The sequence below is a fragment of the Styela clava genome, chromosome 10 (genome assembly GCF_964204865.1).
Source record: "Styela clava chromosome 10, kaStyClav1.hap1.2, whole genome shotgun sequence".
NCBI lineage: Eukaryota > Metazoa > Chordata > Ascidiacea > Stolidobranchia > Styelidae > Styela > Styela clava.
Genome location: NC_135259.1, coordinates 8053213 through 8070278, shown reverse-complemented (window position 1 = coordinate 8070278; position 17066 = coordinate 8053213). Strand labels below are relative to the sequence as shown.

The following is a 17066-nucleotide window of genomic DNA, read 5'->3' as shown; positions in this document are numbered from 1 at the left end:
GACCTACCACACTTAAAAAAAAAGCCGCCTACACCCCTTTTCACTAGAACCATAATACTGTAAAATATTTGATAGAAATTACCCCCGAGGCATCATATCTTCCATTTGAAAGGACTGTGGAGGCAGATACATTTTGTACTCTAAATTATGGAATGTTACTTCCAGGTTATCTTATCCTTGCTTATAGATATCTTGAGGTTAGGGACTCATGCATGCCACACTGAAAATTCTCTTGTGTACCCATAAAATAAGGCTGTTGGAGCCTTCAGACCTTGAAAATAGTCTAATCTGAGCACGATGGATTCATGTGAAACACGTAATATGCATTTAGAGGCGAAGATATCCCATCCTGAGCAGCACCGATCCACAACCTCCTGCCTATGGAATCAAAACATTAGACAAATTGGTGTACTGTGCGCATTCACAAATTTTTGCGAATCAAGTGTGCCTTTTGACTAAAGAAAATTTAGCATTGAAATGGTCAATCTTAATATCAACCTAGTATCTGCAGATAAAACCAATTGATTTTTAAAAATACATTTTTGACGTGCTTTATTTTTCAAATATAATTTATAATTACTGTAAAGTGTGTGAGACATTTGGTACCATGAATACTATTTGCAAATTAGCTTGGGTTACACCCCTCTCAAACAAAAGTTTAGACTCTTAAGACGTATCTCATAATATTCTTTAAACAAAAGGTTGCGGCTAGCCGGCTACCCATCAGAATTTCCTTTCAGATCACAAAGTCGCAATATTACGCCTCGCTTAAGTTTCATTAGCGACTGTATCTGGTTGTAGTATCGGTGTCCAACGTTAGACTGAAACCTTCACGACCAGACCCACCGAAACAAATTTTTTTTCTTGATAGGGTCGTCTTGAAGTTGATTTCGTTAAAGCACAATGGACACTTTATCTCCACCAATCCACAGTAATGACAAGTTACTTGGTCATTACGATAGGCATCAATAAATGGATACTGAGGATGTATTATCAAGTCACGCAAGCTGAGGTCTTGTGCCACTGTGGTCTTGTTGCAACTTATACTTTGCCATCCATCTATTCCATGGTCGCACCCATATCTGTAAGACAAGAGAGCTATGCTCAAATATATGGACACGTAGAGTCACATAATTTTGATGACGTCATAGCGAAAAAAAAAGTAATAGCCTTCTGGAGAAAATTTTTATCTTTAACCACTAAAAATTTCAAAGCAATTGGTCCAGTATTCGAAGAGAAAAGCGACTTTTTAAAAACGTGTCAAAGAACAACAAGAACAAGAACAAGAACAACAACAACATAATATTGAAACGATCGTTATGTCCACTACGTGTCCAATAATGGATACAGATAAGAGTTTTCATAAAATCTAACGATCAAGGAGTGTGAAATTTATGTCCATATCCCACCACAGCCACTAGTCGTAAATGAATTTGATTCCGGGTAGCATATCTTTTTTACCAATGACAATAAAAAGACATTTTGAATCAGTTGTACAAGCACCATTAGGATAGAATTTATCTGGGGGAGAGCCAGTTATTTGTTTCCAGAAGCATGGACTTGGATGGTGGGGAATGGTCGTAACCGATCAGCGGTCATGTGAACCACCCTCGGTGGGAGTGGAGCTACAATCCTCTAGCACATAACCATCCCCGCATGGGATTAAAACCTGTGAAACTACCAGGGTGATCAGTATCAGGCGAGCGTATTCCTAGATGGCGAATTCAATTGAATTCTGGTTATTTTTTGCATGAACACTGGTGTTAAACTTTAGTTATCTATTCAACCTTTTACACTTAGTAATAGATTACCTGCTAATTAGGGAAACAATACCTTACAGCAATTGATTATTAATTCCTTACTGTCTTACACAAGTCAAGTCTGCAACTGCAAGTAGGCCCACGCCTAGGCCTACTAATAACAGTAGTTGATTATTAGATTAATTCCTTACTGTCTTACACAAGTCAAGTCTGCACCTAGGCCTACTAATAACAGTAGTTGATTATTAGATTAATTCCTTACTGTCTTACACAAGTCAAGTCTGCACCTAGGCCTACTGATAACAGTACCCAGATAGCACAACTACGTCGGAACAACCATGGCCGAACGTTGTTCGAACCACCGGCCCAATAATGGCGAACAACCATGTTCCAGCGAAGATTTGGCCGCTGGGCCAACGTCGGTCCTTTCGCTGTAATGCAACCGTGGCAAATGGTCGGGCCAACGTAGGCGATACGTTGTAACACAATCGTGAAATATGGCCGGTCCAACGTTGGCGATACGTTGTAACGCAATCGTGACATATAGACGGGCCTACGTAGGTGACACGTTGTAATACAATCGTGGCACATGGTCGGGCCAAGTTAGGCGATGTGTTGTACAGACAGGGTATGGATCTATACTACATAGAAATTTCCCACTAATCTAACATTATTTATATAATAAAAAACAAAAAATAACAAAATGTCTTTATTTTACAAATATGTATACATGTAATAAAATTAATCGGAGTTCGTTGCCAGATCATCCAGAGCTGAAAAATATTAAAATTCTGTGTTAAATTGCAGTATTAGCAAATTACAGCACCAGAGTTCAAAGCCTAGTCTGAATGACTGCATCCCAACAAATTTTCAGAGTAGGAATCTTAAGCCAAGTTTCTGCAGTCGCAAATGTGTGAGTGAAGCTTACATTGACAAGACAATAATAATTGAGAAATACAGAAATTCTTGATTCCGCAAGGGGGGCGTAGACAATGTTTTGAGGGGAATATTTGTTGGAGGGAATAATGATGATTTGAGATTTTATCTGACTAAAATGTCTTCAAATATTCCTTGTTGAAATTCATCTACATTATTAGAAACATCATGCACCATGATTAGTCTATTTGTTTAATTGATTTAAAATAAATTAATTTGTAAATTCATAATTTGCTGTTGTGCTAGGGGGGGATGATAATGTAAAAAGTACTGTACGGGAGCGATGATACAAATAAGTTCGAAAACCACTGTTCGCCATTATGCACCAAACTCTGGCAACATTGGATTGGCAATTTGGCACTTGACTCTAACCATAATCAGCTTGGCGATATCTCCTTAATAAATATTTTTCTATACTGTTCACTTTTGTATACAAAATCTACATTCAATTTCTTTACTGTTCACAGTTGTTTACAAAATCATTATTCAATTTGACAATCATAATGATAAAAATGAATGGTGTGGCAACTGGCAAGTACATTTTGTTTACTACCAAACTTATCTAAATTTTCTCGCCTGTTTTTATTTTATTATATCTCTGTTGTTGTTGTGTGTGAGTAACTTAATTTAATTCATGAACACGATAGGCATCTTTTTGGCAAAACCTTATATTCTTTACGCTTCAATCTTAATTAAGGTTTTGTTTTCACTCCAGATTGTCAGATTCTATTTAATCAATTTTTGTTCATTTCCCTTATGAATTATCTTAAGCTGATTTGGAGTCAAAATAATCTTATACTTATAAAATAGAAGAGGGTAGAGCAGAGAAAGATGGTGGTACAATATGATAAACATATTACATACGTACCTTTAATAGCAGAAACTAAGGGCGTCCCACTCACTCCTTATCCACCGCGTCCTGCACAGTTGAAAGAGCGGGAGAGTAAATTTGTTATAACTGAGCTCATGATTCTCCAATCCAGTCTTTCTCGGAGCAACCTCCAAGACTTGACAAATATCTTATCTGGAATGAGTAAATAAGCACAATTATAAGAATACATCTAATGAAAAGGTTTTCATCCGTTGCAAAAGCTCTATGTTAAATTATCGCGAGTATCTACTCTAAAATATACACATATGTGTTTTGTCCACATCCCATTCGTATAAAAGTGAACAATTTTAATATTGCAATCAGATCGTATTTAGACATTTAAATAATCTTCCTTGAACACGAAGCGAAAATATTGGGCATATTGTATTTCATACATAAATTCGAAGCGCTTCATGCAGTCAAAAACAAAACGACAAAAAATAAAAGGCACTCAATAAGATGAGACCCAGCAAGGGTATTTTCACCTATTTTACTTTCATGTTCTGTTTGGCTTTCCAATTAATTATGGAGTAATCTGCAATATTTTAACATTGTACTAAAACTAAACAAATATTCTGAATCTCAGAGATTTATACATCGTGGTCTTCATACGATGGCATGTGTTACCGGTGAGCGAACTCTTAAATTAATTTTGCATGCCCGCTGGCCGCTGGGGTAAAAAGGTTGGGAACCACTGAACTTAAGTACAAGTACAACCACGTTGCACTAATGCCCCGCAAACTTACAGTTGATTTTCATCAGAATGATTGAATAGAATAAATTGATTTTTAATGTTTTCTCGTTGTGGGGTCACAAGTATCTGTAGTCTGTGATTTTACAAAAATTGGGATCGCGGAAAAAAAAGTTTGGGTACCACTGCCGTAAAGTGTATGTAATCAGCCTATAAAAGTATTCAACTTACGAGCGATTTTTTCATCCTTGAATGTTTTCTGGATCAAAATGTAATCAGACAATGAATTGACAATGAATTTCATCAATTCCTTTATGTCCGAGTCCACACTATAATCAGTGGAAAGTTGCAGATGCCGTAGCTTGTAGCATAAGAGTTTCTACCGCCTGTCCCAACAACTTTTCCATGGACTGGATTGGAGCATGGCTTGATCTCTGAAAATCAAGTTAGTGTTACACAATATATAGTACATGATTGTCTTTCAGATGATAAACGTGAACGAATGGCCTATACTAATTACCAGAATATAAATTTTTCATTAATATTAGTTACCGTATTTTCCGGCGAATAAGACGAGGCCTGTTTTTAAGCCTGAAAAAATGGGTTTTTGCATATAACCGGCCGATGAGTCGGGGTAGTAAAATCGCATCAACGTCGGGAATCTCAAATTACCATGCAATGCCTTTCGAGCGGTCGCCGCGTTTGCGCATTGGTTAAAATAGCCTATGACTTTTTTTTGTAGCGTAATATTCAGTCCATATATGATAATGCAAATATGATAATCACAGCATTGAAATTTCAGATTCACAGCACGAGAATGTCGATTTAATTAAACTAACCTGATGAGGACGTGGGGGATGCTATCGCCGAAGGTATTTTATTGTCCGGGTTCATTAATAGGGCGACAAAAAAATGAAAATGATCATACTCGCCTAATAAGACGACCCCCCCCCCAAAATCAGGCTAAAAATTTGGGTCTAGAAAAGCGACTTATTCGCCGGAAAATACGGTATTAACCACATGATGTTGTACTAGGTAATTATTCAACCGATATATCTAGCTATTGTGCAATATTTTATGGCACAGGTATGCAAGGAGCTACTATCAAACTATAAAACAAAAACACCTGTTTTGGGCATTGTCCGCATTGAAACATTGAGATGCTTGAAATGACACAGTGTATGATTGCGTTAAAGAGGGAATTGAAGCAGGTGAATTTTCCAGTCCATTGTCATAGGGCCTGTTATAAAAATGGTATATATCATTAAACTTACAATGGTAATATTGACACTTGACAGAATATCTAATCGGTAATAATTATTTAGAATAACCGGAAAAAAATGGATATTACACAAAATATGTCCAAATATTTGTAAAGGATGTGTCGTACAATACTTCATGCTTTTAGAGTCGCTGGGCATTGCACAGTTGCATGCACATTTGGCAGTCATTGTACAGAGTGGGCTTCCCCCCAATCGCCCGAATCTTTTTGCTAGCGGTCTACTTTCCGATAATAACACTTAATTAAGGTTGGTTGGGTAAGATTACATAGCATACATACTGAAAATAAATCATATTATTATATATGATTACCCAATATAATTCTATTGAATTTTAAAACAAAATAGATATTATTCAAAAATCAGTAATTTATTTCTCAACAAAGCTGAAAATATGAAATAGAGCAGGGTTGGACAAAGTTCTCGGACCTCGGACAAAAATTAAAAAAAAAATTTAAAGTGTTACAAAAACAAAAAGGGAAAACAATAATCCTTCAGCTATTTTTTACCCAAAAACATCAAATTTTAGTTTCAGTTTGATTGTGGCAATTGTTAAAACATATTTTAGATTTCAGCCAATTGAGATCTGTATTTAGATTTGTTGAAATTCATCAGACAGAAGGTTCACAACTGTACAACTATTCAGATTACTGGATTAAGTCGTTCAACGGGTTGGATTTGGGCTGCGGAAATGTTTGCACTTATACAAATAAAGTAAATATAAAAAATCATATCCAGGGATGAAGGACCAATACCGGTATCGGTACTCGATAACGAATACTGGTAAATAAGAGATGGCAACCTCAGAAAGTTTAACAAAAAAATGTGCCAAAAGACCAAGTACGGTAATGTACTGTACGGTACGGTACCTCATCTCGTTCTGTCGTTACCGGTACCTACGGTGTCCAGGATAAATATGTAACTTTTACCGGTATCTACCATTGGTACGGTACCGGTACTCGATAACGAATACTGGTAAATGAGAGATGGCAACCTAAAAAAGTTTAACAAAAAAATGCCAAAAGACCAAGCACGGTACCGTACCTCATCTCGTTCTGCCGTTACCGGTACCTACGGTGTCCAGGGATAAATATGTAACTTTTACCGGTATGGTACCCTATCACCCTTATGAACCGTGACCTGACAACGCACTTAGGGTACCGGTACCATGAGATTAACTTACACGGTTACAACTAGGCTATCTCTACTTTCGCCATTCTACTATGAAAGCATTAAAAGTTCAATGTCACTGTCCCATCCACGGCAAAAACCTCGTAACAGGCTATCGATTACGAGTACCGCCAGAATGAATGGCGACCTCATGTGCTATATTCGAATCGCGCGCGCATTTCTTCGCATAATGGAGTGTTTCGTTGAAGGCCAATCATGGCCTTACCATGGTAAATGGTTGTAAAACCGCGTACAACGGTTGCCGGCGGATTATAACGTTGGCCCAACGTAGTTGTGCTATCTGGGTAGTTTGTCATCTGCTTTCCATTGAAATGAGGGAGCTTGTGAATACTTAAAGAAATTGATAACGGCACACTATCACCACATTATCACTCACCATCAACGAAGTGCTGTCCGCAAACAGTGAAACACAAGTAAGATGGCTTCTGGACTTGACACCAAGCAGTTCTGCCAATAGGCAATAGATGATATCCACATTGCGCGACGTTCCGGATCTTTTGAAATCAGTGGAATATTACTGAAGATCCATTTTGTTGTCTATACTATACGTACGGCCAACAGAACAACGAAATAACCATTTTCAACAGCCAAACAAAACGCAAACGTATAATCCGACTTGCAACTGACAGGAGCCAAATGGACGTTTTTGTTTTATTGCCGTCCAGTAACAATGTCACGTGACCCGTGCAAGAGATATCCACATTGCGCGACGTTCCGGAACTTTTGAAAACAGTGGAATGAAACTGAAGATCCATTTCGTTGTCCATACTATACGTACAGCTAACGGAACAATACGAAATAACCATTTTCAACAGCCAAATAAAACGGAAACGTATAATCCGACTTGCAACTGACAGAAGCCAAATGGACGTTTATGTTTTATTGCCGTCCAGTAACAAAGTCACGTGACCCGTGCAAGTCCTCTATATACGGTTTGGGTTTGGGAACCCCTTGTATATAGAAAGAATTTTTGGGGGTCAAAGGTCGCAGAAAGGTCCATTCAGGTGCACGGATAAATGTTTTTTGCATGATACTATAACAGTTCGCAACCTATTTCGGTATTTCTGAATCAATTTAGACTATAGTAGTTTCGTCGCTGTGTGTTAAAAGACAAAAATGAACGTGACTGTGTGGCAACAAGTGCTGGGACAAGATGCCCGCTACAGTGCTTATAGAACTCCATCCGATCCCCAGTTCCGTAAGTTTTTTACAAAACAATCACATACCGGTACCGGTACTTTTGGATTTAATTCGGCATTTAGGTTAGTACCGGTACGACAGATGGGTATTTGCTGACCAGCGATAATTAATCATTGGTCCCAATTCACTTACAACAATCAATTCAGTACGGTAATTTGTTATTAATTACCAGTATTTGTTTTTATCAATCAATCAATTTTATTTCGGTCACTCTGGAAGAAACAAAATAACAACAAACGATAAACAAAATGCAGAGGACCTGGAGGATGGGCATAGCTTAATAAAAAAGTTAAAAACGTACAACTACCAAACAGAAAAAAAAAACACAATGAAACAAAAACACGATGTGAAATCGACAATACCTTTTAATCAATTTCAAAATGTGAGAGGTGTAAGCTATGTGTTTAACAACAGTGCTTTCCACTACAAAAATATGGAGTAAAAAACACTCGTTGACGTAATATGGTGATGCTGTAGTTCAATTTCATTGCAAAAATAACACCTGAACACAGTGACAAAATTTTTTTTTACTAAAAAACAAGCTCGTTAAATAGATTGAATGTTTCATATCAGTCTATGCACAAATCATGGATTGGGGTAGGCCTATCAGGTTTTTTGTCGTTTTCAATTAGTTTAACTTAAAATCATTGTATCAGTTCCAATGCTTCCAACATTTAAATTGAATTTTCACGAACGACCACCATTTCAACAGGTGCAGTGATCCTGTCTTTTCTGCACTCTATTTCATCATTCACGCAACAGGATTCATAAAAGGATCAAAAGCTCGCAATACACCCCTAACAAATCGTCCACTATTTAACTTTAAAATCCAATCTTCTATCCATAAACTTCTTTAATTCCGGTAGATGGTCTTTGATCATGCTGATATTACGCGATACAAATCCAACAGTAAATACCTAACCACACAGCACGTTTATCAATCATTTTATCCTTATGCTGATCATGGAGTCCAAATATACTACTTGTATATATATACTTAATTTTTGTTTTCTATTTTTTTATATGGGACTTATGATCTTGAATAATCAGTAATATTCCAATTGGCCCAGATAGGCAATTTATTGAATATTATCACAATTGAATTGGTAATTTTGCTGTTTTGCTGTTACCCAGTTCTCACTGAATGACAACCTTAATCTATTCATGGAAATATAAGTATAAGTTTATTTCGACCCCATACACAATACACTTCATTTCAGCATTCTGAAAACACAAAAAAACTCGTTGAAGTTGAAAAAATAACTACACGTTTCAACCAAATAAACGCATTTGGGTAAGAATTACATGTGATCAAAGAGAATGCAAACTGAATACAGCAAAACAAACAAACTCTAGAACACGCATATACAGATACCAAAATTTGAAGGCAGTCGAATTGTTGCACATAAAAACTAACAATAAAAGTTTTCATAGATTTCAGATGATTTGAGGACTTTCTCTACATTGAATAGAATTATGTGTTGCTTTGCTACTGTTACAGGGTTCTTCATTGTTCTGACCATTTGTTCGTATTTCGCTTGAGAACTCCCAACATTCAGACATTTGTAGTCATTTCACGCAGATTCAACATTCCAATTTTTGTCCAGGTTTGGAAAATCTTTTCGGCTCCATCTGGTAGAGTTTTGTGTATTTCTTGTTGATAACTGGCTTGAATGGTTTTCCCTGAAGTACTTTAGAATAATTGGTAGTTGCTTTAAATTCAGGCTTTTCTCTCAATGCTTTCACTCCTTTACCTCCTTTTTCCATTTCTCTGCCCTTAATGCTCCTCTCTCATCATAATACATATGCAAAGGTTTTGGTTCAGTAGGTGGTTTGACATTTTTAGATGGCAGTGCTTTACTGGGCAATTGTTTGACATATGGGAGTAGCACGAAATGAACTTGCATTCGCTTTTTCGGATTCTAAAATTTGTTTTATCTTTTCTTCCTTTTTAGCAAATCTTCCTTTATCTCTTGAATCAAATGAGAATGGTTTCACTTCACATTTCTTTTCAATACTTTTCTTTGCTGTTACCGTTGGTTTTCATGAAGGTTGTTGCATGCTTTTCCTTCTCAGCCAACGTCTTTTCCTTAGCTCGTTCTTTGCCTTTTCCTTAGCTTGTTCTTTTTCAAAATTTTCTTTGTTTTCCTGTCTGATCTGAGCGATATGCATTCTGTTCTTCAATTTGAATACAGGACCCTGCGGTTTTATGGGTTCTGGCTTTGAAACTTCCTGGGGTGCTTCCAAAATTTTGAATTCCTTCGTCAAATATTCAGGTTTGTCATGCCCCTGTCTTCCCTCAACTCTTTTGTCAATCTCAACATGGTTAGTTTGTGTACCAAAACATTAGCAGCCATAGCAGTGGAGTGTTGCTTGCGGAAACCAAATTGATGCGAGTGGAAAACATTATACCTATACCAATACCATAAAATACTATACCAATGGGACCAAGGTGCAAACAGTGTGCCTATTCGCTACGTCCCATTGGGCGAGCAGCAGCCCTAGAGTACAGGGGACGAGAGAGAGTAGTGATATCATTTAAACAAGATATTACTTGCCTTCTGTCCAGGTAAGCGTATATAGTCCCATTCATTGTCGACACCTTTTGCTTCCCGAAGGCTTCCTTGGAAGCGGCGAGAAGCTTGAGCCAAGCCGGTTCAAGGACTCAGTAATGGACAATCCGATGCCTTTCAGATCTTTCCTCCTACCATATATTAATTTTTTGTCGATCTTCGGACAAATTTCATAATGATGGGGTTCTTCGGAGACTTGGATCACAATTTATGGGTTATATCAATATCCATGTTAATAATTGGCTGGTCAAGATTGAAATTATTGTTCAGGGTGTTAACAACAAAGTCTTCAAACTTATAGTACTCAGACTCTGGGACCGAATTACAGCCATGAAGGACAACACAGTTCCTCTGGCTGTACTGTTCTTGATCATCTTGCTGTTTTTCATATAACTCCAGTCTTTTTATAATCTCCTTGATCTTGAGGGAGATTTGAGCCACATCATGCTGGAACTACTTAACAGCTTCAGACCATGCCATGGTCTTCAGTGGCAGACAGTTCATCTCAGCGTTCCATGAGCGCTTTTTGGTTGGCCTGGAGGAATGTAACAGCAGCCAGAATTTGGTTTTGAACTTCGGTATTCATATTGCAGTATTGATTTTCCGTGGAGTTTCGGGTTGAACAGGTGATAATTTCAGCAGAATCCAATGTAATATTATAATTAGAAAAGTAGAATCCGTTTGTTGATATTATCGAAGGTAGCAGGCTTTAGTACTTAAGTTACCCAAAGATTGAACTATCATCTGCAAATTTAATCAAATAGGGAATGAAATATTTGATTTGATTCCTGTGTTTACACAAAAATCTGTATAGCCTTCCTAGAAATCTACAGGTCTTTCTTCAATTTCAGGCACTCAGTATTTACGAAGGCGTAGTCAACTTCTCAGAGAAAATGCAAAGAAGCAAGTACCTGTATGTTCATGTCTCATTCTATCGAAATATGAAAACTCAAATCATAATTTAAGTCTATTTTACTCTATATTTTAATGGAGTGTCAGTGCCGTGTTTCCAATCTTGAGGTAAATGATTGGTAAACTGCTGAACTTCATAAATAGAGTGTAAATTGTTATAGATGCTTACAAACAATTTAGAAACTTGTTCAATACTAACTGGTGAACTATAATGCTGTTTTTAATTTCAATCGAAAAAGTTCACTCAAAATGACAATAACAAATTTGAATCTGTACGATTTTGCTAAAATTACATTCCCATCAATTTCAAGTATTTATTTTATCATGTACTGCTTATTATGAATGAGAGTTGTAGCCTTCTTGATATGTTGTTTTAACATTATCATATTTTATTTTGTAATATCAATATTATTATCTTTCTTATTCTACTAGGGTGATCCAAATGCCCGAAAGCAATATCTCAAAATCCGATCAAAGCTTTTGGCTCAGAAGTATGGTCCAGTATCCGAAGCAAGGTACAATCCTTCTGTTGCAATTAAATTGAGATTGTTAGGCACTCAAAAAATGAGAATTCCTCAAAGTGCCATTTATTAAACTTACATGAGTAAAAACTTATATGCTTTTTATAAAAATAATATTTGTTACTTTGTCTGAGTATGATCCATTTTTAATTGCAGCAGTCTACGAAGTGTGAGTATACGTGGAAGCATTACTACATTAGACAGAATTGACAGTGTAAGTACTTTTTACTTGACCGCATTATACTTTATCACTGAAAAAAATTTAATGAGAATAATGACATAACAGATATGCAATAAAGAAAAATATACCAAGGGGTGGCTAGAAAAACAGAAAATTTGTCAAACTGTTTTTTTTTTACAAAGAAATAACGTACAAAGTTTTTTAAAGGCTCATGTTATATTACACTCGAAGATGCTCAAAATGTCTAATGAAACCAAAAAGGTATCAGCCTAAAACAACCTAGAAATAAATAAAAACATTTCGAAAAAGAAATCAGTAGGCATTCATTTTTTTCGTGATCTCATCTGACCTTCAAATTTTCAGCTTTTCTAGTGACGACCCTCTGTATCCATACACCTAATCATACTCCACAGTCCACAGTTTTATCAACTTGTAAACTCGTATCATAATTTTACTAATAGTGTAAGCGTATGGTAAATAACAGCAAATACATTTTTTCTGTAGTCAACTGAAGATAAGAATGAGATCAACTCGAGAATAAATCCTGAAAAGTCGAGTATAGTTGTCCCCACACAGCAGGCAGAAGCAAGCAGGTATATTGAACTTGATATATTGCTATGTGTTAAAACAGTAAACTTTCATCTGATGGGCAATACATTGATCTTCTTTGTGCTGTTGGAAGCTACATATCAATGTTTCAGAAATTTGTATCTGCTGGTCACTTGGTTGTTAAAAAAATGTATAACAAAGAGTAGCCTTTTATTATGATTTTGCCTGACTTGTACTGAATTTGTGTGTTATTAAGCTGATTGATAAGGAAGTTACGGAAATATGGTGTTGGGAATTTAAATTGTGTTTGAACAATGGGCATTGCACATCATTCTTGATGGTCGAACCATTTCACTGTATCATTTTTACTTCTGATTCCATAGATATGGGATGATTACCGGGCTCCTCATCGCCACAGGGTTTTCACATAGGGGCATTTCTGTGACCACATTTTGTTTCTGTTCATTATTTTTTTCTGCTGAAATGAAGCTGACTTTAAAATCATTCACACAGGGATGTCCAAAATATGTTCAAATACATTCAAAATTGGTTATATTCCATATCATAGCAAATTTTGATTTCAGGAATAGGCTAATTCAGAATAGCCTACCGTAATTATTAAGCATTTTTTATTGTATGATTGACAAAAAATTAGTAAACACTGACAAAGTATAATAGGGAATACTAATTAAGACAATGTTCATCCCAATTATAAGCATGAATATATTTTGTTTTTTAATGAATTTACAATTGTCTTGAAGACTTTCTCTTGTGGAACATATCCATGTCAGAATATATTCGATATTTCATATTTGAAAATATTATTTTAGAATGTATTCGAAATAGTGAATTATTCGGTTTTGGCGATCCCTGCGATCCACATATGCATCAAAATCAAATACACTGTTCAACAATTATTTTGTTTCGGCAATTTGAATTTTTTTTAACATATTATGTCTGGGTATATTTATTTGCTATTTTTATATTCAGGGCTTTGGTTGGTGGTAAAAGTATTGCTGAAAATTATGCATTTGCTGGAGTTCACCATATATTTGACTGTCACCTTGGATCACCAGGTATTATCATTGGAATGTTGCTGTGATTGCATGTCATTTGTCCGTATAAGTAATAATTTAATGTAATTTTGCAGTTACCACAATCAAATTTGCAAACGACGATAAAAACAGGATTGCATTTGCATCTGCTGATGGAATGTTGAGTGTGTGCCATCTACAACCGAAACCAGAAGTTGAAGTCACTTTAAAAGGTCATACTTCTGAAATAACAGGTAGAATTTGTTTTTGAATTAATCTATGCATGCAAGTAAGTTACATCGTTCATTACTGATCTCTAGTCATATATGGGTTGTACCTGTTAAATGGTTTTTAGCTTGGTAAAAATATTGCCAATATTACCTGAAGAAACTTGGTGTTATTATATTTGCAATATTTTTTTTCAGATTTTGCCTGGTCCCTTTCTAATGACTTGATTGTCACAGCATCAAAAGACACTACATTGAGATTATGGGATACTTCTTCCGGTCGATGTATTCGGTGAATGTTCATTGCTGAAAATATTGGTTTTACATTGGATTTTGCTACATATGAATGATTGGCTATTTCAATCAACAATAGAAAAAATAAATCTGATTTTTATCACTATATACCGTAAATTGGTTCATTTTATATGTAAATGTCCTCATGTGCTATGTTGTGATATCATGTTATGTTTCAGAGTTGTAGCAGAAATTCGAACTGCACCAATTAACTGTTGTGCTTTTCAACCCATGAATAATAATCTAGTGGTAGCTGGAGATGGGACATGCCTCGTTAATGTATATAACATTTCTACGGGAAAAGTTACGAAGGTATCCAATTTTAGTGACTTTTGTATGATTGTGATATGATTTTGCATAATAATATCTCACTATCTGTTATAAGCAGTACAAATTTATGATGGTATTGATTCGATAATATAAAACCTTGAGAAAAGTTTAAAATGGCAAAAGTTCTGGATTGCTTGATCTGGGTTTTTATATGCCTTGCCTGCCACAGACCACGCACAAGCCTTTATTTTATTCTGATTTTCTTTATTTTAGTTATATTACGAGTTCAGGGACTGTCTGTGTTAGCCAAGTGAATATACCCCCTGCACAGAGGCTTCGGTCCCTTTACACAATTTGATGTAAAGTAGGCGAACCAAATTAATTACCTCCATATTGGTACACAACACACACTTCTAGAGCCTCGAATTTTTAACATAATGATCGTATTTTTTCTCAGGGAGGAACTGGGAAACTTGGTGCTCCAGTGATTAGTATTGCATTCGATTCAACAGGAAACATTTTATGGGCGGGCGATAGCCGGGGAACATTGCATTCCTTCACATTTGACCTTGCTACAAGTAGATTGCGCAAAGGTCACAAAGTGAGTCTGCGAGCAGAAACCCCGATTACAAGTATCCAAGCAAGATCATGGATCAGCAGAGAAGCAAGAGATCCATCTGTACTTGTGAATATAGCTGTAAACACATTGTGTCTATTCAGGTAATATTTACAATTATCAATGAAATGATAGAAATTGGAATCTCACATTTATGCACAAGGATATCAAATTTGCTTAGTAATTGTATTCTATTAAACTGTCGGGCTGAGGGATTCATCCTTGATTTTTTTTTCTTTTCCAAGTTTGCATTTATTTAAACAAGAGGTGTAGAAGTCGGGGTAACATTTTTAGCGGACTTCCACATCCAAGCAGTTAAAAAAAAAACCTAACTTCAAATCTTTTTACTCCGGCCTGTAACACTTTGACTTGAGCTCTGCTGGACCATGTGATGAAACTAAATTTTGATAAAAGCAGCTTCGCCGCAGGCATTCTTAAATTGTTGAGAATACCAAGTCAATTGATTTCTTTGAAAGTCTGAAATTACCACTCTGAAGAATTCAAAGTTATAACTTGGATTTCATAGCCCTGGTAGTGGCAGGAATTCTCTTAAAACGATGTCTGTAGGCATGTAACATTCTTTGGTGTTTTTATTTTCAGGGTCACTGATAACAAGGGATTAGTCCAGCTAAGAAAAACTTTTACCATTAGGCATAGAAATCACAGAATTCGTAGTGTTTTCTGTCCTCTCATGTCATTTCGTCAGGGAGCATGTGTTATAACTGGCAATGAAGATATGACAGTCTGCTTCTTTGATGTGGAGAAGTCAACAAAATCTTGCGTCAATCGACTACAAGGACATTCTGCTCCTGTTTTAGATGTTTCATTTAATTATGATGAAAGCCTTCTTGCCTCATGTGATGCAGAAGGTTTAGTAATCATATGGAGACGAGAGCTGTAATGGAATACCAAGATTTTTATATCCGGCCCTGATTGTTTTTACTAGGCAAGCACCATCAGTTCAAACATTTCATTCAAACTTTTGTTAGCTTTTTCTTTTGCACTATGCACTCAAGATATTATGCAGTATTTAAATATATTATATGAACAATCGGAATGAATTGTTTTTGGGACCTGTGATTTATTTCTGCTAAATGAATTTCCCCACTTATAAATGTACTGGTATTGGGCTATCAGTGAAAATACAAAAGAAAATTGATTTCTTCTTTCGATGTCACCGCGGTATGTCGTTCATGCTACGGGGAGAAATGTTAGAGTAATTTTATGTTCAGAATTTAGTATAATTTTTAAAATGAACTAAAAAGACCTAAAACAATTCAGATTATTTCTGAACCATGTAATATTCTGTAGTTTCGGGAAACTTTTTCATTGAAAGAGGCAGGTTTCATGACGTGAATTGGAACATTAGTGGCAATTGCTCAGATATGAATGTTCACATGAGGGATGCAGTACATAATACAAGGTCGTCAACACTCCTTGTACTAAATCTCAGGAAGTGCGAATCTCTGACAAATGTGATAAAAATTGTTCTAGTTAGGATTTATCCCGGAGGGAGACGAAAGCCGATGAGACTGATTAATCATATGGCGGAGTTACCAGTCCATGTCGAGTATGGGGGAGGAGGGGTTTGATCGGTCAGTGGACATAACGATTCAATATCTTGTTATTTTCCGTCATCATAATGAAGTCGCTTTTCTCTTCGAATACTGGACCAATTGCTTTAAAATTTTCAGTGAGTAAAGATATTAGTTTTCGCTAGGAGTTATTAGTTTCGCTATTATTTTTATTTGTCGTTTTTTGTGTGCTATGATGGCATCAAAATTTGCCACTATGTGGCGTGTGCGAATGTTTGAGCATAGCTCGCTTGTTTGTTTCCAGATGCATGGAATTGATGATGTAGGAAGCCGTAACCGACTAGCTTAGGAATCCAGCAATCCTCTCGCACATAATTAACCCCGCATGGAATTTGAACCTGCGAAACCACGCAGAGTAATCAGAG

General features: G+C 36.2%; 1 protein-coding gene and 2 long non-coding RNA genes across 6 annotated transcripts in view; 2 read left to right on the top strand and 1 right to left on the bottom strand.

Annotated features, from left to right (window-relative positions):
- The window catches only part of LOC144428122 (uncharacterized), a 149710-nt gene that overhangs the window by 4813 nt on the left and 127831 nt on the right, over positions 1-17066 (top strand). The gene's annotated exons all lie outside the window — the stretch shown is intronic.
- On the bottom strand, positions 2457-7341 carry LOC144428148 (uncharacterized). 4 transcript variants are annotated; one of them, XR_013478139.1, is made up of 5 exons: positions 6408-7056; positions 5385-5498; positions 4490-4692; positions 3565-3720; positions 2457-2533 (listed from the first exon to the last, which is right to left on the bottom strand). It is a non-coding gene; the product is annotated as an uncharacterized LOC144428148 (long non-coding RNA). The 4 variants fall into 4 exon arrangements; XR_013478141.1 differs by lacking the exon at positions 6408-7056 and adding an exon at positions 5610-5748; XR_013478142.1 differs by lacking the exon at positions 6408-7056 and adding an exon at positions 7106-7341 and having other exon boundaries at positions 4490-5498.
- Positions 7439-16265, top strand: LOC120338018 (WD repeat-containing protein 13-like). The gene is made up of 11 exons (XM_078116916.1): positions 7439-7927; positions 11354-11415; positions 11847-11929; positions 12092-12149; positions 12621-12709; positions 13656-13741; positions 13816-13953; positions 14125-14218; positions 14400-14532; positions 14948-15210; positions 15707-16265. Exons 1-11 carry the CDS (start codon positions 7846-7848, stop codon positions 16005-16007), a joined length of 1389 nt encoding a protein of 462 aa, XP_077973042.1. The 5' UTR covers positions 7439-7845; the 3' UTR covers positions 16008-16265.